General features: G+C 40.7%; 3 protein-coding genes across 8 annotated transcripts; 2 read left to right on the top strand and 1 right to left on the bottom strand.

The window, feature by feature from the left end:
- Positions 1-10: 10 nt before the first annotated feature.
- Positions 11-7,604, top strand: FAIM (Fas apoptotic inhibitory molecule). 5 transcript variants are annotated; one of them, XM_039703282.1, is made up of 6 exons: positions 27-65; positions 1,490-1,547; positions 2,183-2,318; positions 2,693-2,921; positions 4,343-4,392; positions 5,743-7,604. In XM_039703282.1, exons 2-6 carry the CDS (start codon positions 1,504-1,506, stop codon positions 5,890-5,892), a joined length of 609 nt encoding a protein of 202 aa, XP_039559216.1. In that variant the 5' UTR covers positions 27-65; positions 1,490-1,503; the 3' UTR covers positions 5,893-7,604. The 5 variants fall into 5 exon arrangements, with proteins under 5 accessions (XP_039561762.1, XP_039559216.1, XP_039560896.1 ...); XM_039704133.1 differs by lacking the exon at positions 27-65 and adding an exon at positions 132-149; XM_039705828.1 differs by lacking the exon at positions 1,490-1,547 and having other exon boundaries at positions 11-65.
- On the bottom strand, positions 7,519-17,185 carry PARP9 (poly(ADP-ribose) polymerase family member 9). Of its 2 annotated transcripts, none has more exons than XM_039730170.1 (10): positions 17,078-17,185; positions 16,665-16,704; positions 15,103-15,938; positions 13,558-13,779; positions 13,265-13,477; positions 12,452-12,512; positions 11,641-12,015; positions 10,714-10,862; positions 9,692-9,857; positions 7,519-8,438 (listed from the first exon to the last, which is right to left on the bottom strand). In XM_039730170.1, exons 1-10 carry the CDS (start codon positions 17,090-17,092, stop codon positions 8,143-8,145), a joined length of 2,373 nt encoding a protein of 790 aa, XP_039586104.1. In that variant the 5' UTR covers positions 17,093-17,185; the 3' UTR covers positions 7,519-8,142. The 2 variants fall into 2 exon arrangements, with proteins under 2 accessions (XP_039586104.1, XP_039552874.1); XM_039696940.1 differs by lacking the exon at positions 17,078-17,185 and adding an exon at positions 16,895-17,057.
- On the top strand, positions 17,084-23,911 carry DTX3L (deltex E3 ubiquitin ligase 3L). Its single transcript, XM_039698175.1, has 5 exons — positions 17,084-17,374; positions 17,846-18,039; positions 19,261-20,787; positions 21,469-21,686; positions 22,933-23,911. Exons 1-5 carry the CDS (start codon positions 17,200-17,202, stop codon positions 23,000-23,002), a joined length of 2,184 nt encoding a protein of 727 aa, XP_039554109.1. The 5' UTR covers positions 17,084-17,199; the 3' UTR covers positions 23,003-23,911.
- The last annotated feature ends 138 nt before the right edge of the window (positions 23,912-24,049 follow it).

Genomic DNA, 24,049 nt, shown 5'->3' with positions numbered 1-24,049 from the left:
GGGCGGCGCTGCGCGGGCGCCGCCATTTTGCGGCGCGGGAGGCGAGGGGAGGAGACCGGGCGGAGGTAGGAGCGGCGGCGGCGGGGCGCGGGGCTAATAAAAACAAAAAATAAAGACAGGAGGAAATGGAAAAAAGCTCGTTGCTGGCGGTAAGGGTGGGGGCAGATCTGCCGTCCTCGGAGCTCGTGCATTTCTCGGTGTGCCACCCCGCGATGCCGGGATTAGGTGGATGGTCTGGGAGCTGTAATCCCAGCCTGGCTTTCAGAACGAGCCTTTCCGTGAAAAGGAGTACACAGCGCCTGGGGCTGCTGGGTTGGGCAGTGCATGGGGGCGGTGGGAGCAGCGGTGCTGTGTCCCTTCGGAGCCGCTGCAGCAGCGCGCGGCTTTCCCCTGGGATGCGGCGGGACCGGCCGGCCTCCAGCACACACCCTGGCCTAGAGCCTGCCTTCGGGCTTGCTGTAAAATAAACGTGCTTCATCACCGTGGTCTGAGGGGAAGGAAATAAAAAAAAAAAGGAATTTGTGTGTTCTGGGGTGCTTCCAGCACTGATCCTAAGTGATGCCGGGAGCCCGCGCCGCAGGACTGCGGCCTGCGCGGGGCGGTGAAGGCTCCGGGCTCCCCGGGGCTCCCCCGCTGGCATCCCCCGCTGGCATCCCCGCGTGCCCGAGGCCGGCCCTCGTGCTGATCCCTGCCCGGGACACGCGGGTCTGAGCCCAGCCCGCTCCTTGGAGCGGAGCAGGGAAGTATTCCCCGCCTGACTCCCCCCGTGTGCCTTCGCAGGAACCAGAAACTTCAGGAGAGTCAAAACAGCTCCTCGGCATTTATTAGCACGTATTATCATCTGCTTGTTTATTGTTGATAGGTACAGACGTGACAGATCATGACGAAATTAATGAGTGAAAATAATACATTGAAAACCAGTGGTTGTAAAGCACCATCGTGGTCTAAAATCCTCTTAAGTAAGAAATTTGTTCCTTGTGGCTCACATAGATTTTGTGACTGAATTGCCAGGTCAAATTTATTAATGTGCTTGTTGAAAGTTGCTACGGTGCTTTAGAAAAGGGAGGAGGTGAAATTACTGCCTGTGCTATTTCCAGTCCCAAATTCATTACGGTCTGGGACTGAGATGGGCGGCTCTGGATTGGATTCCTGCTTTGGTCAAGCTGTCAATTTCTAAGCTTTGTCTTGCAAATTAGGCAGCCCATTTTTCCATCCAGTAACTGACAAAGTTATGAGGAGCTAGTAAAGGTAGGACAAACTTTACTCTTATATTTTTAAAAATACACTTGCCTTTCTGTCTTAGAGAAAGATGGTTGCATTTTAAGTGGTTTTATTTTATCATATGTACAACAGCACTGCATGTTAGTTAATGATGCTTTTAAAAATGTCCTTTATCTTAGCTGGAGAAAATTATGAAACTCTAGACTTCAGCGCTTGTCTCCTACTATTCTGCTTTTCTATTTTTTCTTGCTGCTAATTGGATTAAAAGCTCTTTTGGCTTCTATGGCATCCGGTGAGGAGATTACGGTCTATGACGATGAAGTAAGGTAAAAAATCACAACTGTGATATGAACAGATTTGGAAAGATATCCACAGTTCCAGTGGCCACTTATGATTGTGTCTAAACTTTAAAAATTACTTGAATAAAAGGATATCTTGCCAGATCCGTTCCCCTGTGTCTGTGTGTGCAGAGTTGCATATCCGAATGATGTAGGTAGTGTTTATGAGATTAGAGACAAATCTGTTAACACAGCAAATAGTTAAACTGGCCATACTGTTTTTTTCAAGTCTAAAAAGCTTCTTTGAGACCAATCAAATAATATAATTTATTGCCTACCAAGAAATAGCAGAACTGTCCAGGAGAATCTTAAAACTAAATATAATTTTGTTATCTATTTTCACCTGAAATGGGAGTTTTAGAGGTTAGATGGGTAGCTGTGTCTTTGTACTGTTTGTCAAAATGAGTCTATTTAACTGTTTATATTTTGTGATTTTTGTCATCTTTGAATGTCTGAAAAACATTAAAATATAAGCAGTTCTGTAAGCTTATTCTTTCAAGTCTCATTTTGTATTTGCAAAAAGTGCAAATACAAAAGCAGAAGAAGCAGTAAAGCTTTGAACTGCAGACATTGGGACTTGAACTTTCAACAACAATTAATTTACTTTGTTGGTTTCTCCTTAGGTCTCGGTACAGCCACTTAGAGAAGATGACAGATTTGGTGGCTGTTTGGGAAGTAGCTTTAAGTGATGGTGTTCATAAGATTGAATTTGAACATGGGACCACTTCAGGAAAGCGTGTTGTCTATGTTGATGGAAAGGTGAAATTGCTATGTGCTCAAAATTCACTGTGACACAGATTATATAAGTGCACTTCCATGCAACACACATCACAACAAACAAAAGACTAATAAATGCGAGTGAGCTACATTCAGTTAATTGCCTACTTTAATGGAATGCATCATTCTTTTTTTCAGTTCCAATTAAGGTGTGAGTATTCATGAAGTGCTTTGCTGTCCTTGGGCAGAGGCACTCTGTGCATACAAAGCACCGTGTATGCATTCATTCCCAAATATTTCAGTACTGAGCTGTCTCCTGAGTTCCAGTTCAATTTTTTAATATTAAAACATGCACTCAGGTTTTTCAATTAATACCCACTGTCTTTGGTTTTTGTTTTTTGGTTTTTTTTCTGCAGGAAGAAATAAGAAGAGAATGGATGTTTAAATTAGTGGGTAAAGAAACATTCACTGTTGGAGCTACTAAGACTAAAGCTGCTATTAACATTGATGCAGTCGGTGGCTTTGCATATGAATATACTTTGGAGATCAATGGAAAGAGTCTCAAGCAGTATATAGAGAACAGGTTAAAAACAACCAATACTTGGATATTGAGCTTGGGAGGCACAGACTATAGAATTGTTCTAGGTAAGTAAACATAAACATTGAGTAAGTAAACATGTTGCTGCCTTTGAATAAACTTGTGTACATTTAAAAACTGGCAATTAAGAGAAAGCACAGTTCAGTGGGTAGCTCTTACACAGTATAAAATCCTGGGGGGTGTGGAAGTTTGGAATGAGATGCCAAAGACAGTTTGAACAGTAATGGTCTTGTTGTACACGTGTGAGTCTACAGCAGCATGGTCTAGATTTGGGGGGAAAAAAAAGTTGGGAGGCATTACTGCTGCTGCATCCATAGAACTGCCCTAGCAAGGCAGTTCTCCAGGGAAGCCTGTTACAGAAATTTTACCTGCATTGTGATCAAACCTCACGTGGGTCTAACCAGGCTTTCCTTCCAAAAATCATCAGCCTTGGTGAAGAAGTCTTTATCTGAAGTGCAACAATGTTATTCCATATTTTTGATAGATTGATGAGCATCCTTTTTTCTGCATCACTTATCTACAAACTTAAACTAAAACCTTCCAATGATGTTCTTTCACTTTCTTAATAGTAAGGCAATACATTGCTTCTCTTCTGTCCTCCCTTTCCCAGTTACACTACAAGCAGGTGGGAGGAAGGGATCCCTTGAGGAATTTGTCCATGGCATCTAGTGGGAAAACTTCCACTTGGGCATTGCTGTATGGTTAGAGCTGGAGACAAGAGATCTCAGACTATGATTTCTTCTTAAACCTCAGGACAGAATGAACTGCCCTAAGATGAAGGGGAGCAATGAAGAAAGACAGTTTTAGTGCCAGAAACAGATAAGTCTTCACAGAATTTTAATCTCCCTATGCTTACTGGAAAGGCAAGCAGGGGTTCAGCTCTCTGCTGTTGTGTCAATGACAGTGTCAGTAAAGGGAATTGCAGCAAAGTAATTTAAGGAGGATGTGCTGGGAGAAGTAAAAGAATATTCTGTTTCAAGTTCAAAAAACCCTTAAGATTGGTATTTAAAGTGGAACTTGGTGCTTTTGAAATATTAAGAATACAGACTGTTTAATGGATGTTAAATAATGCTGCTTTTGAATTAATTTGACCTGCAAAAAGAGTTAGAGCTTTATTGAATAACCAGCACTCAAGTAATTAGCAGAAATTACTTCACTTTTCTGTCTTAATTTTTTGAGTTTCAGACTGTCAGAGTATCTCTGGCACTATTCAGAACAACACAGTGTTAACAGCCAGGACTAGGGAAGGGTAAAAATGTATCTTCAAAGCAGAAGTTGATGACAGATCCTCCTCTCTCTCCAACATGAGAACAAACCCTGTAGCTCAGGTACTACAGCTGCTTCTTTTGGGAATTGAAGTAAAATTCAACAGTAGATTTTTAAAATCCCTAGATCCTTGTTTGTAGAGACAAAAAAAAAACCAAAAAACCAAACAATAACCTTATTCTTTCTACCTTTTTCTTCCCAGAAAAGGACACTATGGATGTGTGGTGCAACGGTCAAAAAATGGAAACAGCGGTATGTGATCCTTTCCAAAGCCTATGGACATGTAACCAAAGCTTGGCAGAAAAAGCCCCAGAGGGGCACATTATCTCCCTTAACCAGAGAGGCCAAGGCAGCTAGGATGCTCCTGGTCTGTTCCAAATGACCTTCACTGAATTTTATAATGGGCAGTATTTCAGTTCATATGTCAAACATCTGCTTGTTTAAAGATAAATGATGATTTTCTTTACCCTTTTTAGACAAACAAAAGAAATTTGAGTCAGTTGTGCAGGATTTTTAGGGAGAAAACTTTCTGGAGATTGGGAAGGATTTGAGTGTAGAGCCACTGCATCCAAACCTGCTTGTAATAGTTGTCAGTGAAAGTTGAACACATATAATCTGTTATGACTCATGCTTTTTGCCATTTTGAGAGGTTCCTCATACTTAGGGCTTAAGAGCCTCATTGGGACAAGTCAAATCTTTTATCTTGATCACATCTGCATTAATTTTCAGAGCAGGCTGACAGCTAGGTGGTTTAATCTGTTTGGTGTATTTCTGCACACCAGGTAGGCTTCCCCATCCTCGAAGGATGTGCTTTCTCACCAAGGGTATCAAAGTTTTTACTGCTGCCACAAGGAAGCCCCTGGATGAGTACAAATGGTAAAATCAACAGTTCTGCTATATCTGAGAGCAGGATGAAAAGATTCACCAAATGTTTGCTTGGTAATCAGTGGAAGAAGCCTCCTCTTCCAGTAAATCAGGACTTTGCTCCTGATGGCTCAGCCTCTTCTGCAGTGTACTGAAAGCACTCAGAGGTGTCCTTGCAAGCTGTGAGTGCAGGTTTAGTGCCAAACTGTGCTTCCATTAGAGCAGCACCCATTAGTTCTGCTCTCATCATGATAAAAACAGCCATGCCTGGGAAAATCTCTAATAGGAAATTCCAGAACTGCAGCAGGGGATGTGTATCCAAGATACTCAACTGTTGTACTCAATTCAGGGATCTGCTGTAGAAGGCCTCCTAAACACTTTACCTTCCACTGCCACTTGAGCACAGGTTTGTGTGGCACCACCTTGGCAGGATGCTGACTTTCCTGTTGTTTACTGACATGAAACAGTAGTATTGATTCACAAACTCCAACCTCTACCATTTCTGATCGTGTGACATTTTCATTGTCATCTGATACCCACAAGTCTTTAACTGGGCACCTTGACAGAGCCCTGCCTGAGATTCAGCAGCTTTGTTCAGCTTTCAGGCAGTACTTGTCACAGCTACCTAAAGCTGCTGTAGCTGTGGGAACTGCAAGTGATCTTGACATTGATGCATTCGAGCTTTTCATTTATTAAAGTATCAAGTGTCTGTTTTTATTCTTGTCTCCTTTCTCCCAGGGTGAATTTGTGGACGATGGGACTGAGACTCACTTCACTGTTGCTGACCACAGCTGTTGCATTAAGGCTGTCAGTAGTGGGAAACGAAAGGAAGGAATTATTCATACCCTCATTGTGGATGACAGAGAAATCCCAGAGGCTGTGGAATAGCCTCTGGTTAACTATTATGGTAGGACTAAGATCAGGAATTTTCAATTACTGTGGTAATTATTTTAATATGTACTACTTGGTACATCTAGATTGTGCTGGGTTTATTTTCTAGTTTCTGTACACTAAATTATTATTTTTGAGGACCAGATGAAAATAATTATGTACAACCTCTTACATTACCAGCTTTTAAAAAAAGCTATATATATCTAGAATATATAGCATATTCACTACGTGTGGAGAACACTAGTAAAACAGAAATTATATGTTAGGAAAAATCATGCTATAATAAAATGAAAGATAAATATTCCGTAACACTGAATCCTTAGCTGCAGGTGTATGTGGAATGAAGAGAAAGCCTGTACTGGGCACAGGAGTAAGATGTTAAAAGCTTTCTCTAGAATTATTTTTTCTGTTAAACTGACTACAGACCTTTTCACATACAGTTAAGAGAAATTACACAGTTAATAAAAAGGTTAATAATGCAATACATAGTTACCAATACTTGTGTTACAGTATTAAATTAATACTGAGTTATGAAAACTGTTCTCTATTCCCACTAGGAGCAAGATGTTACATTGTGCCAAAAATAACATTCCTTTCTTTCTGTGTTCCGAAAACTGATGCTGTAGTTCAGAAACTCATTACTGAGTTTTTTCAAAAAAGAAAATAGAAGAAAAAATAATTCCTGCCATGAAACCCCTTTAAAAATATCTCCTGGAGCATGCTGACATAAGAACTTACCTTTGTTCAGTGGTAACAAATCTGAAATCTACAACTATGTGTTTTTATGGCAGTAATGTGTGAATCAAGAAATAAGAGGAACAAGGGGACAGAAATGGAAAACCGTTGATGACTTTAATGGAATAGTTAAAATAGGAATAGACTAATTCTGTTTTCAGAATTGCAGCATAATTTCTAAGAGCAACCTTTGGACTTTTTGAGAGCAAAACTCTTGTGTTAGAGACTCACACTACAAAACTCTCTTTGAAACGGCAAGCATAGCTTGTCTTAAAAATAATTTTTAAAAAAAACAAAATATGAATATATTAATCTAAAAGTTTATTTTGCAATGGTTAAAAAATATTTCCACTTGTAACCTCAGAATTCAGAATTAAACTTTTATAACTTAATTTATTTTGGACTTGTGAATGGCTCCTAGCACTACAACTACTAGCTCAGGAGTTACAGGTGCAGTACAAGCATCCTGGGTATCCATTAACACATTATTTTGAAAAGTTTTATTAAATGCTAACTTCATCTGTGTTTTAGAGATCAGACTGCTCCCCATCAGCAGGCTTTACGAGAGGAAGTTTCCAGGTACCCAAGTGCTGGACTGAATCCCCTTTTACACTGGAATTACTGTAACAGCTCTTGGGCTTTTCCGTGTATTTGCTTCAGGTCACTGCAGAAGCAATGTGGGGATTCCTGGCTACAAGGCTGACAATGTAATCTTTACAAGATGTTGGTAAAGGTAGATTAATTGAAAAATATCTTCAAGCTGTAGCTTGAACCAGTTCTCTACTATTTTGTAACCTTTCAAAGAGATTGAATGCTGCTGAGAAATCTGAAGCTCCTGTACAGTACAAATCACGTTAAGACTACAGAAAAATACAAGTGAACAGATAGTGACATTCATACTTTTTATTTTGAATATGTGCATCTACAGTGCTTGAAGTAACTAATAAAAAATGTACAGCAACCATTGTAAGAAATCCTGAAGTATTGCCTCATGTTTGTCTTAACTGTATATAACAGCATGTCCCTAAGCAGAAAACAGCTCTCATCTGCTACATTCTCCTATCTTAAGTCAAAAGAAAACTTAAGACTCAAAAGGCACAACTCAGATTTCTTTTGCTTCCCTGATATATGCAGTATGTCAGATTACGAAAACGCAGTGGAAGAATGGCAGCCTACACAAACATCAAGTGTATAGTCACAAGCTGAGATCACTTTAAGGATTAAAGCAAATTATCAGGTATGTTAAATGTTAAAGCTAAATGTTACACTGTATTTTGGAATGCCTTCCCTTCTGCTTCTATTCACAGGTAATTTTGTCCTAATCTCTTTAGGATGTTAACTTACTCCGTTGTTCACAAATATTTCAGGGAGCTTTTCAGGAAGCACTCTGACCATAGCACATTACTTAGCAGAGCATTCTCTTGAATCTAAGACTTTGTTCTCAGAGGGTCTTCACCATAGCTACAGTTCTGCTCTATTCCCACTGAGGATCCTGCTTGTTTCCTCCAGGATCTACACACCTTTCAGTGGGGAACAAGTCAGCAAATACTGTGGAAGGGCTGCAAAACCATTGAAAATGACAAAGATCTCAGGATTGTACAAACTATCTACTAAACTGTCATATAATGTAAAGGCATTCTTATCCAGTGCTGGTGGTATAATGCAGGATGGCAGGCCTGTAGTGTATTTGCCAGTTACTACATCAGCCTCAAACACATACATTTTAGACTCCATTTCCCATGTGGCTTTATCCTTGGTCAGGTACCTCGGGTTCTTTGTGAAGTAGATGCCAGCTCCATATTTTTGTTCTGGAAAGAGAAAGAAGAATTTTCAGAAGAGAAAGCGTTTAGCAGTTGGTTCTTTCAGGGTGGTAGTTCCAAGAGACTGCTGCTTGATTGTGGGTTACAAGGAATGTGACTGCTCAATCAGTGTGTGCCATCCTTTTGGAAGTTAATTTTCATGGAGTGGCTCTGATACTTGCACTGACCTCCCACTGCAACCATGAGCAATGACAGCTGAGGGCCATTCCAGTTAACTGCTACTCCAGTGCTAACTGTTCAGATTTATCCCTTAATCCAGTGATTGAATCATCAAGGTCCAAAGGATTTATATAAAATAAATATATGACTCACACTTCAGTACGAGGGACTCTGATAAACAATGAAAGTCAAGGTCCAAAGGATTTATATAAAATAAATATATGACTCACACTTCAGTCATCCTGTACGAGGGACTCTGATAAACAATGAAAATCAGCAAGATCTTGATAATGTAAACTACAAAAAAAAGCTTTGAGATTTGTATGAAAAATGTCACATGAAGTGCTGTTACAGTATCAAATGGAAAAATGCAAAGAAATTAGACCATCATCTTACTGCTTTTAAAGTGGAAATGTGCCATGTACATTACACAGACAAAGAAAGGCAAATTTCCACTTTTTGAACGGTTCATTGCTTGAAATCCCATTATGCAACTGACATGCAAAATACCACACACTTCACTTACTGCAGGATGAAGCACTAAATGCTTATTCTTTCCCTTTCTGGAAGCATCTGTCTACTACAATATTTCACGGATTCACAACTTTCCTCCAAGTGTACTTTACTCCAAATGGAAACCCAAGCAATGAAATCATCTGCTGTCTCTGACCACACGTGATCTGAGCAGGGGCCTGGGCTGCACGACCCTCAGAAGCCCCTTCCAGCCTCAGGAACATGCTTCAGAGCATCAAGCTGCTGAATGTACATTTGCAGCAGCTACATAAGGACACTGACTTTCTTTGCAGTGATGCAACAAAATAAAACTTGGACATGGAATTACGTGTATACTAATAATTCTGTCCAGTGCTTGGGCTAGGCTTGAATTCAGGCCAATCTTCCCAGAGCCTTGCTGGCTCTACACTATCAGGAAGCCTTGCTGTAGATAATAAAGTAAGCTCACACAAATCTAAATACAAGTAAAAATAGTTCTTGTTGAGGAATGCCATTTTTTCTAATTTTAACCTGAGTTTAGTATTCAGTCACTGTTCATTTTAATTAAAGATGCCAAAGCAAGTTATTACCTTCTGGTGGAGAATACATCCTGTGAAATCCAGTTTGGCAAACTGAGCAACAGAACTCTGCAGGAACATTCTGGTACAACTTTTCAGTTGTTTTGGTGCTACCATCTACTGTTTTTTTCATTTGTTGGAATGCAGCAGATAGAAGTGGATTATGTATCTTTTCAATCTGTAACATAAATAACAGCTTAGCAGAAGCAGATGGAGATCAATTATGAAATCCATAAGTGCTTTTATCCAGACTATGTTCTTCAATGCAAGAACCTTTATTTTAGCCTATAAACATTGACCACACAGTGGACAAAATATCTGAAGTGTGCAACTGATCCAAAGAAAAGAATCACACCACTATCCCATGCCTCCCATTGAAATCACTAGCCATACTTCCTGCTGTACTGACTTCCAGTACTTGAGTTATGCTGAAGAGATTAAGTCCATCTCCTGTTCAGTAAAGCAGTCATACCCAAGTATGATTCCAGCTTTAACACATAATCAGATCAGAACTCTGGCACATTTTTAGTGTCAAGCTCACAAAAAGAAAATAGACACTGAAATAGTGTCCTGGAATATTGTACTTAATTTACCCTATCAATCTCATATTTCTCTAGAGTTCTATAAAGAGGCATTTGAAGCAGGAAGTATGAGGGAGAACATACAGTACAATTAAAGAGTTCTCAGAATTTAATCACTTTTTGAGTGACTATTTGCATTATGTTTAAAATACTATTAATTCAGATTAAAGACGATCTGTTTTAAGGATGAGGTTGATCTGATCTTAATTTTAAAGGCAATGCATTGAAACAGTTAATCTGAATTTTTTGACTTTTTGAGTGACTATTTGCATTATGTTTAAAATACTATTAATTTGGATTAAAGACTGGATCTGTTTTAAGGATGAGGTTGATTTGATCTTAATTTTTAAAAGCAATGCATTGAAATAATTGATCTGAATTTTTTACGCTTACATGAAATATGTTAGCTCAAATATGTGAGCTGAGATTCAGTTTCTCTATGAATATCTTTACCCTGAGAACACGAAGTCCAGCTTTTTCAAACTCTTTCTGTCTGTCTTTAAACTCCTGGAGGTGGCACTCTACTGGTGAAATCTGGATGCAGTCAGCAGCACTTGTCTTGTGAAAGTCTTCTTCTGGAAGCTGGCCTGCTTCTGCTTGCCCTGGATATGAAGGGAGTAAAATTTTCATATATCATAATGTCTGAAGCAAAGGCAAGGGAGGGAGATCCACTACTTTAGCTGGTGGTTTAATTAGGAACAAAGAATGTTAAGTGTCCTCTGAAGTATTGTCAGAGGCTAATACTGAGAGGGACTAGTATAAACATACAAAAATGTATGTAAATGTATTCTATTTTTCTGCACTTATTACAAAGAAAAGCAATTTATGATCTCCATGACACCTCTTCATAGCTGAACTTTCATATAAAGGTATCTATATTGAATGACTATTGACACACAAATTAAAATTCATCACTCAGTAGTTTCTGTAATGCCATTAGTTGCATCAATTGTTCATGACAGCTCTGCAGAACAAGTCTCCTGCTGAGCCCTGCGACAGTGGTCCAGCTGTAGCCAGCAAGAGCTCAGCAAAGGTGTGTGTTAATTAAGTGCAAATTTTGTAAATCTCCAGTGGCCAGGCTTTAGAGTGAAGGTATCCTGGCGGGAGCTCCACTACAGCTGGGTATACATCATGACCAGCCCCTGTATAAACTGTGTCCTACTGGGAATACTGCCAAGTGAGTGACCACAGCTAACAAATGGTCTTCCAGGGGCTCACATGGTGAAAGTACAGGGGTATCAGTAACTAAAACAATACTCAGTATGTGTGTGTGAACTGAATGTGTCTGTCCACTCTTAGCAATACACACTGCTTCATACTTAACCTTGTTTAGGCACTTATTTACTTAATTAGTGTTCAGGCACTATTTACTTTACATACACATTGAGTAGAGCAGTTTCTCTTGCTCAGCAATAGTCTTCTCTTGCACACGACGCAGTAATTCTTCAGTTGCAAGCACTGTATCAATCAAAACATCAGGAGGGCCCTGAAGTTCCAGTTTTGCTCGTCCATCTCTCACTTTTTCTGACACACATACACTAGAAGGCTGGTGTCGAGAGAGTTCTGCAAACTCCTCTTTACCAAGGCAGAAAATGTAGTTGTTTTCAATAACAGCATGGGAACCCTCCTGAATTTTCATTACATGTTGGAGCCACGATTCTGCTGCCTCCAGTGCTGTGGGTGTGCACCCTTTAAGTTCAATCATGGCTTCATTGCTTGCAGGCTCTTTTGCAGTTTGACTGCCTGACTCTGCACCTGGAAGATATATATTGTTAACACAAGTGCATTGGAAGAGTGAGGAGCCTTCACAAGGGCTGACACAAATTCCTACTTGTAATCCCAGCCATACAGTACAAGAAACACACTACTCTTCTGGTATACTCAAAAAAGAGATTAGCTACAAGGAGGTAAAGTTTCCAGGATACACACACATATGGAGAATTTATCTGCCTTTCACTAAATTATTTCCAACAACTTAGGCAATGACAACGGGTTTTAAGTCTTAAAAGGGACTGCACAGTTCCATTCCTGTAAATGTAAAAATACAAAGTGTTCACAAGTTTTTGCTTCCTCCTCTCCCCGAGACAGATGTAAATACTAAGTTCCCTATTTTAAAGGGAATTCTGTGATTACAGATTCTCAAAGTGGGAGTACTCATTTACTGGAAATGCCCCTTTTGTTCATTACTTACTCAAAGGATCACTTTTGTTTTCCAGCTTGCATTTTGCTGAATAAAATTTTCTCCGGACAACCTTGAAAGATAAAAGTTTAGGAGGAGTTTGCAATCTCTTATCAAATATGCAATTAAGTACCTTCAAAACTCTGTTAGACAAGCAGTTTACAACCCCACTCCCAATTCTGTTAACACTGGCATTTATCAGCTTTTCCCAAAATGTTATTCCTGACAGTATCAAATGCATTCCTGTTCTGCATCTCCTAGGGTAACACACCTTACACACCAAATAGCACCTTTACCAGCTCCTTGTGGTTGTGGCCTACCTCATGCTATCACATAAGATAAAGGTGTTCATTACTAACAGTTTAATGCTGATGCATCTTTACTCAGTTTTAAAATCCAGACTATTCTCCTGTCTGTCTACTTGAAATCCTTCTATTATGTTAGCTCATATATGTTGATAGTGTCTTGCCTTAGGAGCTCCATACAAAAAACAAAACTGTCTGTAAATATTTCCTAAGGAGGAATGTTTCTTCCTTAATGAGTTAAGAGTAGACCCTTCTTATACATTCACTGACAGACATGAGAATTTTAGAGTTATCTCCCTTTTTTATAAGACTACAGGCTGAAGACTTCTAGTTTAGTGAGGAGAAAATAAGTATTTACAAAGACTGAGTATCTGTTTATGAGAGTAATAGTTTCACAAAGGGACCTGCTGCTCACAATCATTGTTAGTACAGAACAGACTATCATCATTTTTAGTCATCTATGGAAATAGTTTTAGAGTTTTCTGTCTTCATTATGGGTAGTTAACAACAAATTGGTTACCTCACAGGCAGCACGGTCATCTGGGCAAATAACAAACTGCACTTCTTTCTTCTTCCTAGGATGTGCCCTGGCAAAATTTAAAACTGCTTCAATCATGGTCTCTGCCACTAGGTCAACAGGCAGCTTTGGTGACCAATTTATTGGAAAAGAAACTGAGGGAGATGAGTCCTCCTGAAAGTGATCCAGGCATCTTTTCACTGCATCCTTCAATTCCTGCAGGAAAAACAAAACCTTTCAGTCCTCACATCACCCAACATGAAAATCCATTGCCATCCAAAGTAAGCAATTGTCACCTCAAGCTGTAACACCGGGTGCTGGCATTGCAATATCACGTGCAGCACAAATGTAGAGGGCAGCTGATGTGTTTTCATTATCAGGGGCTCCTTAAAATGTTTCGGATGTTGAAGACAATGCTCAAGTTCCATCTGAAAAGCTGGATCCTCTTTTTCCAGCAGTCTTGAAGATTGAGAGGAAGGCCCATCCCTTGCATTCATGAGGTTAACAATAGCTGTATTCTGCAAGGAAAGAGTGCAAATTTCAGTGTACTTCAAACTGACTATTTGCAAGCCTTGCTATTACAGAGAGCATTCTTGCTAAGCACAATTCCTGTACAGAGGCCTGAGTGCCACAGATCAGCTGCTTGAATGTTCCTACTGACTAGGACAGCACTGGAGTACATCAAAGTATGCACTTTGCAGTGGCAGTTCAGAACCAACAGTGTGCACAAAACTGTTCCAGTCATCAAGAGTGCACTGGACAGAATTATTACTCTCCCTATCTAAGTGACCCACGTGCCAATTATCAGCAGGAGAGAACTATGGATGTGGCTGTCATCCCAGCCTCAGGGTAGCAAGGACACATCACCAAATACCAGTGTCAGTACACATAAGGGAACTGCAAATCTATGATTGTTTCCAATACAAATTGTTTCCAGTGGAAAAAGCAGATTCCCATAGTAGGTACACAAAAAATTGTTTACAGAATACTGATAAAAGCAGTAATTGTTCTAACCTTAATTGTTGAATATTATCTAAAGACACAAGGACATGTTTTTCTCATGGTCTTGAGGGTATGTGCATCTTTCAGTGCTGTAGAATTGGTTAATAAAATTCCCTGCAAGGTCAACTTTGCAATCCTTAGTTCTTACACCAAAAAAACCCAAACTTCCTTTTCAATTATGACTTCTTTAAAAATAAAAACTTATTTATTTTTTAAGATTTAGTATTTGCTAAAAGCAAATGCCATTCTTGTGATGTACCTTACAGTCTAAGAGCTCTGTTGAATTCCTATGACTGAGATCATCTATTTTGCTTCAGATTTTCTAGATAAAAAGTTAATCAATTTAAGTAATGCTCTATTTAAAGGCAAGGTGCACATCATCTGTGTATTTTCTGCTGTTTCAGTATTTGCTGAATAATTCCAGTAATGAAGTTATGAGAACATAATGAAGTTATGAGAACATAAATTATAGGAAAAAAAGCAAGGCAGGAAGTAAGAGAATACTTCTGTGGAGTGCATGATAAAATGTGAACTCCTACATAATAAGAAGATAAACCTTAACACAGAGATGTATTATTAAATCATTCAATCTTTAACTGCTTTCTATTATAACAGCATGTATACAAAACCAAAATAAAAACATTCTAAAGTCCAATACCCATTTAGACAAAACCCAACTCCTTGCTACTATGATTTAATTACCGTGTGTAAATTCTCATGAAACTGAGAAGAAAACCATTTAGTGGACTGATACAAAATGTGTTCTGAACTCTTGGGCTCCAAATCCTGCAAAGACTTGGAGGCAGCACCAGGTTGCACAAATTACAGGACAGACTTACCTTCAGATTTTCTGGGTGTTGTTCTACGATGCGCAAGCGAATGTTTTTGTGTGCGAGGTAAGGTGAAGACTGGCTTAGTGAAGCTGGCACAGTGTCTTCAAGTGAACTGGGATCACCCAGAAACTTTTCACAGGCCTTCTTTATTGCTGCGACTGTAGACTCATCAATGTTCACCAGGCGGATTTCCCTGAGGCAGCTTGGTGGACTTGCCTCAACAAATTCCTTTACAGCCATTACAATCACTTTAGAACACAAATCAATTGGGAAGGCAAAGACACCTGAACTCACTGCTGGGATAGCCACAGACTTTAAAGCTGTTCCTGGAGCACTAACATAAAGCAGAACATTCAAAATAGCTTCCTGAAGTAGCTCACAACATCTTTCCTTTTCAGGAAGACACCACCTAGGACCAACTGCATGAATGATTTTCTTACAAGGAAGCTTACCTCCACCTGTCACTGCTATACCACCAACTTGGACTTTTCCATAGCTTTGAACATAAAGCTTGCTTTCTTCTTTTATTTCTGGCCCTCCAGCTTTTACAAGGGCAAGAGCAAGACCTGCTCCATGTTCCAGATACTCATTGGCTGCATTCACCACGGCATCAACCTTGTGTCTTGCGAGATCATCCTTATAAACACAAACGTCAATGCCCGACTTTACTGTTTTCCTGTATACTTCACCAGTGCTTTTTGCTGCTTTTCTGAAGGCCAATGTACAAGCAAACTTTTTGGAAACGAGCTTATTTAGACAGTTTTCTCTTCTCTTAAGAGCTTCATAGGTATCTTTACTGATGGGCACCACCAAATTGACCTCATCCATTACGATGTCTGACCCTAGGATACAGAATATAAAGTGAAATAGAAGGTATTACTATCAAAACATTTATTTTTATCTGGAAGTGTGGCTTATACCTCTCAATTTTATCCTACTGTCATTGCTAAACAATATTTTTTACACACTCTAATCTTTTCTCTCCCCTTTTCAGAGGTTTATTAAACTCAAGGAGGTTCATTTAACTACACTACAGAGATCTTATACTGAGTTTTAATTCTGTGAGTCTCATTTAGTCTGCACTTAAAGCCGACAAGCAAGTTCTCTATTTGTGTGGAACTTCGTATGAACTCAGTCAGACTTTTTAAACAACATTTTTTAAGGAAGTTTCTATATTATTACTATGGCTGTACAGCCCTCTCCTGGCAGATGTCAGCAGTACTATACTACAGCAGTTATGGTAATTAGTTTAAATCAATCTGTGTGAGTTTAGTCGAACTTTCCTCCAGGGCATACTCCTGCTTGTAAAAAGTCTGACATTTTGCACTTATAAAGTATACATGCTGACTCATCAAAACACGTCTGAGCTCTTGCTTTTAAAAGACAAATGCAAGCAAGTCCTGTTGAAGTAATTCATAAAAATGTTGATTCACAACCGTGTCTATTTCACATTAATTATGGATTTCAGGTTGCTTTTGGCTTTTGTTTTCCAGTTTGCTGGCTGTAGCTTTCAGTTTTCAACTTAGATACAAGTACACACTTCGCAGATGGCTAAATGAGACGCTTACCTAAAGCAGGCTTCCATCCGAAGAAATCTGAAACGTAACTCTATTGTAATAAAAAGAGAAAAAAAGGAAAATATAAATGTTACAAGCAATAAAGTACGTGGGCTGCCTTCCTACAGGAGAGATTCTGTTGCAAACCAAACCGGCAGCACCAGCTTTTCAAACACCTCTACGAAGTTTTCTAGTTTTTAAAATGCTGCTCGGAGCTGCGGGAGCTCTGTGGGTGAAGTTACCCGCAGCTTCCTCGGCTCCGACGAACTCTCGGGAGCGAGAGGCCGGGAAGAGCCGTTCCCGAGCGCCAGGCCAGAGCGCGGGGCTGCTCCGCTGCCCTCAGCCCCGCCGGGAGCTCCCGCCGCACCCGCAGCCCTGAGGCAGCCGCCGCCCCGGGCCCCGCGCCCCCAGCCCCGCTCCTGTACCTGCACGACCCCCATCTCGCTCAGGGCGGATCCTCCCGCTCGGAGCTGCGGGCGGAGCGGGAAGCGAAAGCGAAAGCGAGCGAGCGGCGGAGCGGGAAGCGAAAGCGAAAGCGCGGCGGGTCATGGCGGCCGCGCCGCTGCTGGTGTGGGTGAGCCCTGCGCCCGCCGCCGGCGAGAAGGCGACCCTCAAGCTCCAGAGATACTTCCAGTCGGGAAAGCGGTCGGGGGGCGGCGAGTGCACCGTGCGCCCCGGCCCCCAGCCCGGCACCTACTGGGTGGACTTCTCTAAGGAGCAAGGTACGGCCGGGCGCCGCGGCTCGGCCTGGCGGGACGGGGCGGCGGTGGCTGAGGGGACTGGAAATGGCCGCTGAGGCACCATTTAGTGTCCCTGGGCAGGGCGGCTCTAGGGCCGCTGGTAGCTATCACGCTTGCAGGTAACTTTATCAGCCTTATCTGCCTTTGTCCAAATTCAGAGAGGATCTCATTGATGCATATAAATATCTCAAAGGCGTGCCAGACTTTTCGGTGGTAGCCAGCGACAGGACAAGGGGCAGAGGGCGTAAACTAAAACACAAGGAATTTCACCCTAAAACGAGGAAGAATTTCTCTACATCGAGGGTGGCTGAGCAGTGGAACAGGCTACCCAGGAGGGTCGTGGAGTCTGTGTCTCTGGCGACATGCCTTGGCCCTGGGATTGGGCGGGATGATCTCCAGAGGTTCCTTCCAGCCTAACAGTTCTGTGATCCTGTCTTTCTGAAATTACCACAGATAGGAAGAGTGTGGAATCCCGCTCAAAACACACCTTGGAAGTGGGTACAGGATGCTGGGATATAGTCGTCCTGCCGGCAGAAGGGGAGCCGGGCAAGAGCCGGGTTGCCGCTGCCAGCGCTCCCCTGCCCCAGCAGCAGCAGCCGGACAGCGCTGGCTGCGGGGCCGCAGCCAAGGAGGACCTTACCAAAAAGGTACATCAGAAAGAGCAATGTCACAGCCTGCCCTGCTTGAAGTTCCATGAGTTCTTTGTGTTGCGCTTCAGTGTTTCGTGCCAAAAAAAATATCAGTTAGGCAATCTTAGTCGATGGAATGGGGGGCCAGGAGTGACATTGAGTGCCAGACCAGAGGTCAGTCTACACTCGTTTGCAGGCAGCATGTTTTCCAGCCTGACTATGGCAGGTGCCAACCACTATTCCCCAAAGCAGCGCTCTGGCAGGTTTCAGGGGGTAGTATGCACCAAGGGCTGCTCCCAAAAGGTAGAAGAATTGTATGAGATTTGGATCCTTTCCACCTATACCTTTCACCTACTCTTCCACCTTTCCACCTACTCTTTCAACATGGTTTGCACCTTGAGGCAGCCCTAATTATCTCCATCTCTTCAGCATTAGAAAAGTCTGCTGTGATGTGATGTAGCACCGCTAACATGATTTCAGACACTTTGAACTAAAAGTTGCACAGAAAAGATCAGCTGTGTTTAGGGACATGGGATAGGGCAACGTGGTGTGGATGTGGCTCTACCAAGACACTGATATCTGGCTCAGAGGGTTTTACCCTGTTTTGATTGGTAACATAGATCTAGTTTTTGAAGTATAGCATGTGGTAACATAGTGTTTGCCTGGCATCTATACTGCAAATTTCCCTATTCTGTCTGTGTGAAGTACAGAAGGGAATATGTTTGTTGTTATTTTTCAGAATCCTGTTTTCTGCTCTAACTCTTGGAGTTATTAAAGCATGACTTCTGTGAAAATTTTAAAGAAAGATGAGTGAAAACTAGAAAGCCTAATATTAATAAAAACAATTAAATATAACTTAGAGGTCATGTTAAAACATGTTCTGTCTGTGTAACCTGGCTCTAAGGGGATAGACAGATTCCTCTGGGGATCCTTGGCAGAATAACAATGATGTAGTTACACTAAGATGTAGTTACAATGATGCCTCAGGTTTTAGCTTTTATATTTTTCAGATTCTGTGCTGCTTTAGTGTGTAGTTCTGAGCTTCATATTAGGGGATGGTGAACTCTCTTCACAGAGTAGGGAGACAAAACAATTCCTTCTCTAGCTGGGGACCAAGGACAAATGATCCAAATTTCAGGCCCAAGAGCACAAACAATAATGGACTATAGGTGGACAATTAACTCCAATATGCAAATGGACCAGAACTTACATGTTGATGTGTTCTTGTGTTTTCTTTAGATATTTCTTACAGTATCTGCTACTTTGAATGCCAGTGTGTTCACTGAAGACCAAAAGGAGAAAATTACCATTATGTGTCCAAACTTAAAGAGAGAAAGAAACCCTGGAGTGGATGGCTCTGAGAAATTGACAGGAGATTTTACAGATATTGAAAAAGCTTATCACTACTTTGAAGATATCCTTGCAGGCAAAGACCCAAACCATGATTTTTCCCATTCTGAACGTAGGAATGGTTTGAAAGATGAAAATGGCCTGAATACTGAAGAAATGGTTGAGTTTACAGTTGTGACAGCTCTCTATGAATATTTTAGTCATACCCGCAAAGAGGAAATCAGAGAACTACACAAAAGGTTTGGAGCACATATAGGCATTAAAGGCCATGACAAGGATAACACATTCATATACATATCTTCTGATAAAAGTCCTGCATTGTTACCAGCAGCTAGTGATTCTTTTATCAGAATTTTTCAGGAAGCTACAAAAGATCTGACACAGGAAAAAGTTCCCATAACAAAGAGTGACACATTGAAAGAAACAATAGTAAAATTAAATGAAAGATTTGGAAATCTTCTTGCTAAAGAGGAAGGGAGTCACTTGCTACTCCGTGGTCCAAGGAGTGAGATTTTAGCTGCCCAAAAATTTCTAGCAGGAGAAGGTGAGAACAGCCAAGCTGAAAAGAATATGAAAATATCATCTGAATGTTACAAATACAGATATGGAATTGGAGTTGATGCTTCTGTGTTGAACTTGTTGGAAAATATACTAAGCAAAGAAATTGAAAACATAAATGGCAAATTTGATACACTGGTAGAAATAAAAGAGAATTCACCTGGCCAGAAGGTCATTATATTTAGGCCTAAATCCAAAACTTCTGATATGTCATCACATGCTACTGAAAGTTTTATCAGTGCATTTCAGAGTGCCTCTGCAATGTTAACAGAAAAAATCATCAGCGTGAAGCTTTCAGAAGATCAGAAGGAAACTTTAGGTGTTATGCTTAATGCTAAGAAATTTGAAGATCTTAAGGTAAAACTTAAGAAGGATGAAGATAAGTTAATCTTAAGGGGTTTACCAGTCCATCTTGATGCTGCTGAGAAGTACATGAAGTCCCTTGACATTGAAGGAACACAAACTAGAAATAGGGCAGCACTGTCCTCTGACCTCAGCTCTCAAGAAGCTACAGGAGCATCTAAGTCCAGTGTTAGGCAAAAGAATAACCTTTCTTCTGAAGGACAGACTCAGGCAAAGGCAGAAGAAAAAGAAGATGATGAGTGTCCAATTTGCAGGGACACAATTGAAAATAAAGAAATACTAGAAAAGTGTAAACATGCATTTTGCAAAACTTGCATTGACCTAGCCATGAGTTACAAACAAGCTTGTCCAGTTTGTAATACTGTCTGTGGAGTCCTGATAGGAAACCAGCCAGAGGGAACAATGTCAACCAGAAAAATCCGTTTATCTCTTCCTGGTTATCCCAATTGTGGCACTATTCAAATTGACTATGATATGAATGGTGGTATTCAAACTGTAAGTATACTTAAATATTTCTTAAAGATATTTTTCCCCCCAACAAAACCAGTATTTAATATAAAATTAACAGTTTTGCTGTTACTTTAATGCGTGGTCAGGGAAGACATTTCTTTGTTTTGTACAAATCTGCAAGTGTTTAATTCAATATTTTTGGGTGTGATTAAGTAAATACAGTAGGAATTAAATGATCAGATGATCAGCCTCCATTTTATATGCATAAGGACAGAGATACCTGTCTTTAATTTGTACAGTGGGAATAACTGAACTGAAATCTGTGCAGTGATATCGTATAAAGCAAAGTTTTGCAAGTATAATGAGCATTTCTGGAGTGTTCTCTGCTGTGAGCAGCAATGGACAAAAATAAAGAGTGGGCTGGCTTGGTGAGAGCTTTCCAGGTGAGAAATCTCCTTATGTTACGTGCTTGGATTCGTGACTAGGACTGAGAATGGAGTAAATTAAAAAGTCACAGGTGGAGCACCTTGCATTTGGGAGAGAAAAGAGGGAAAAACAAATTTAAAAATAACCATGGGTGCATGAGCGATGACAAGAAAGTGTGAATGAAATTTGTAAGAAAGTATCTAAAGAGAAAAAACTCAGAATCAGTTATCAGTCATGCTGTGTCCTTCTGAATGAGTTATGATGCACAATGTGTTTCTGTTTTGTTTTTCTACAAAACAGAGCAGCCATCCAAACCCAGGGCAGCGTTATGGGCCAGTTCACCGAACAGCATATTTACCTGACAATAAGGAGGGGCGAGAAATCCTGCAGCTCCTCGAAAGGGCCTTTCACCAGAAATTGATTTTCACAGTGGGGCAGTCACGCACTACTGGTGAACAAAATGTTATCACGTGGAATGATATTCACCACAAAACTTCCATGGAGGGAGGACCTTCCCGGTAAGTAGTCTCGCCTTTCTGCAATACTGTTGTTACTCAGATGTGTCAGGACGACTGCCTTGAATATTTTCCACATTGAGAGCTTTCAGATTTTGTCACTAACAGAGTGACTGTGGAATGCCCTATGGATCCAGATGTTAATCACCCTTCCCCTATTTGCAGAGTTGGAACAAGGATGAGCTTAGTGTTCTGCTGCCCCTCAGACTACTCATTCACCAATGAGTTTGTAAGGCACTTGGTTAATAACTGCTTTGATTAGAACCTACAGGACAACAAGCTCTTGATGACACCTAAGGACACCTGTTACCTGCTGTTCTGCACCAGGAGGTGCTGAGCCATTATGATCCTGGTAAAGATGGCACTCATCATGTTGTAAAACATGGTTTGAGATTCTCCTTAGCAGAGCTAACAGCAGGAAGTGAGGTTGTAGTACAGATATGGTCACGTCCTTTTAGAAGCTAGGAGCCAAGAGTTGTGCAGCGCTTAGTGGGTCAGAGCACAGGACACAGTGCCAGCCCCATCCATAAAAAAGGTTACCCCATTTTGGCCATTCAAGCTGTCAGAGGATTTTCTGAGTAAATTCCAGCCCTGTCCAGTATTTCTTGAGGACTTGCTGCACTAAATGAAAAGAACGATCACCAGGACAGAGTGTGAGCTGTCTGTGGCAAAAACAGGAAGGAATCTTGGACCAGTCCTTTCAAGCTTGTTGCAGCCTCTGAGGGGTAGGTGGTGTCTTGCAAGGCTTGTGTCTAGATCCTCCTGACTTGGCTAGGATCATTAAAAGAGCAAAAAGTATCAGTTTTACTTTATCCTTCACTTTGTGCAAATTTTCTCTCCTGCTTATCACTTGCGTCATACGCAGTGCTGGTGTTGCACTACTTCAAGTCCAGAGGTGCCATTATGGTTCTGATTTGAAGGCTCACTTGGATATGCTTCAGGTCTGATTTTCTTTCTAAAAGATACATACCCAAACACCCTATCATTTTGAAGGGAGACCCCCAGGCAGCTTTGAAAATCAAGTTCTTAGTGTCAATTTGGACAATAAAATGTAGCAGCTCCTTAAGCCACAGCTTTATGCTGTCTGTATCGCGTCTGTGACTGGCAGTATGGGTCTGTTTTCTCTCTAGGGCAAGAGCTGCATAAAATTTGTGGAGAGATTTCTGAAAAGACTTTGATGAGGTGGTTTTGTAGAATTGTCAAGTGCTTCATTGCAGAAATAGCCCAAACCATTCTTCTCCTCTTCTAGGTTTGGTTACCCGGATTCTTCTTATCTGCAGCGCGTTCGATCAGAATTGAAAGCAAAGGGAATTGAATAAGGAAATCTGTGAATTCTCAACTCCTAAGTGCAATGACTGACACAGCAGTTAATGTACTAGTCAAGCTCTGAGGGAAGTTGCTTTGTTTAACTACAGTATCTAAATTGCTTGTATTTCAGAGTTAGCTAAGAAAAGTAATCTTTTCTCATCAAACAATGTATGTTCTTCTCACAAATCATTTCCTTCCCTATATATGTAGCCTTTACAAAATTTGGTTCTTGTGAGTGTGGTATCAGTACTGTTTGCACTTTGTATATCTTGCTTTACTAGCAAATCTGATTGCCACTTTTCTCCACAACTCTCCAGTCTGATTTCTAAAACCCTTAGATCCACTTTTATTGGAGGGAACACTTCTCTTTGCTTTGCATTATGATGTCTGTCAGCATGGCTGGCATCATGTAACCTAATCTAATCTAAATCTAAAATTTGTATGCAAATTTGTATGCAAATATGTAATCTAATCTGAAATTTGTATGCAGCTATAACAGTGTTAGCTGTGATAAGGTTATGGACTTTTGCTTCTTTTCATGGTAGAAATGGCCTTAATGATTTGGGTCTTGCATGTGAAATTAGCTGTGGATCATGTACAAGTGGGTACATGGATGTTTGCTCTGCAGGAGTGCTGAATACTGAGAGCTGTGTTGGAGCAAACGGGAAGCAACAGTGTCATAACTGATAGTGGGCTCCTGGTTCTGTGCCTGCTTAAACTTCAATACAACTTCTAAATCCGTTTTTTCAACTATAAAGCTGCATTCTTTCAATTGCATCTAATATAGGTTTAAATTGTATCATAAAGATACTCTGCAGTGCCTAAATAACCTGTTAATTACCTGTGTTATGGTATTTTTAGTAAGTTGAACCTTTTCTCTAAGGCTACTGAGTGCAACTAATAAAGAAAATACAAAGATACCACACGTGTTTCTTCTGTACAAGTTTTCCTCCTTTTTTGCAATACATATGGCTGTATATATTTTTTAGATTTAGGAGCTTCCCTGAAACTACCATGTTTTGGGGCAGTTTGGACTCCATGCCACCCCCTTTTTAAAA

The sequence above is a fragment of the Passer montanus genome, unplaced genomic scaffold (assembly GCF_014805655.1).
Source record: "Passer montanus isolate IOZ18808 unplaced genomic scaffold, ASM1480565v1 scaffold1, whole genome shotgun sequence".
Lineage (NCBI taxonomy): Eukaryota > Metazoa > Chordata > Aves > Passeriformes > Passeridae > Passer > Passer montanus.
Note: the sequence above shows the minus strand (reverse complement) of the source record. Positions and strands in the feature narration are given on the sequence as shown.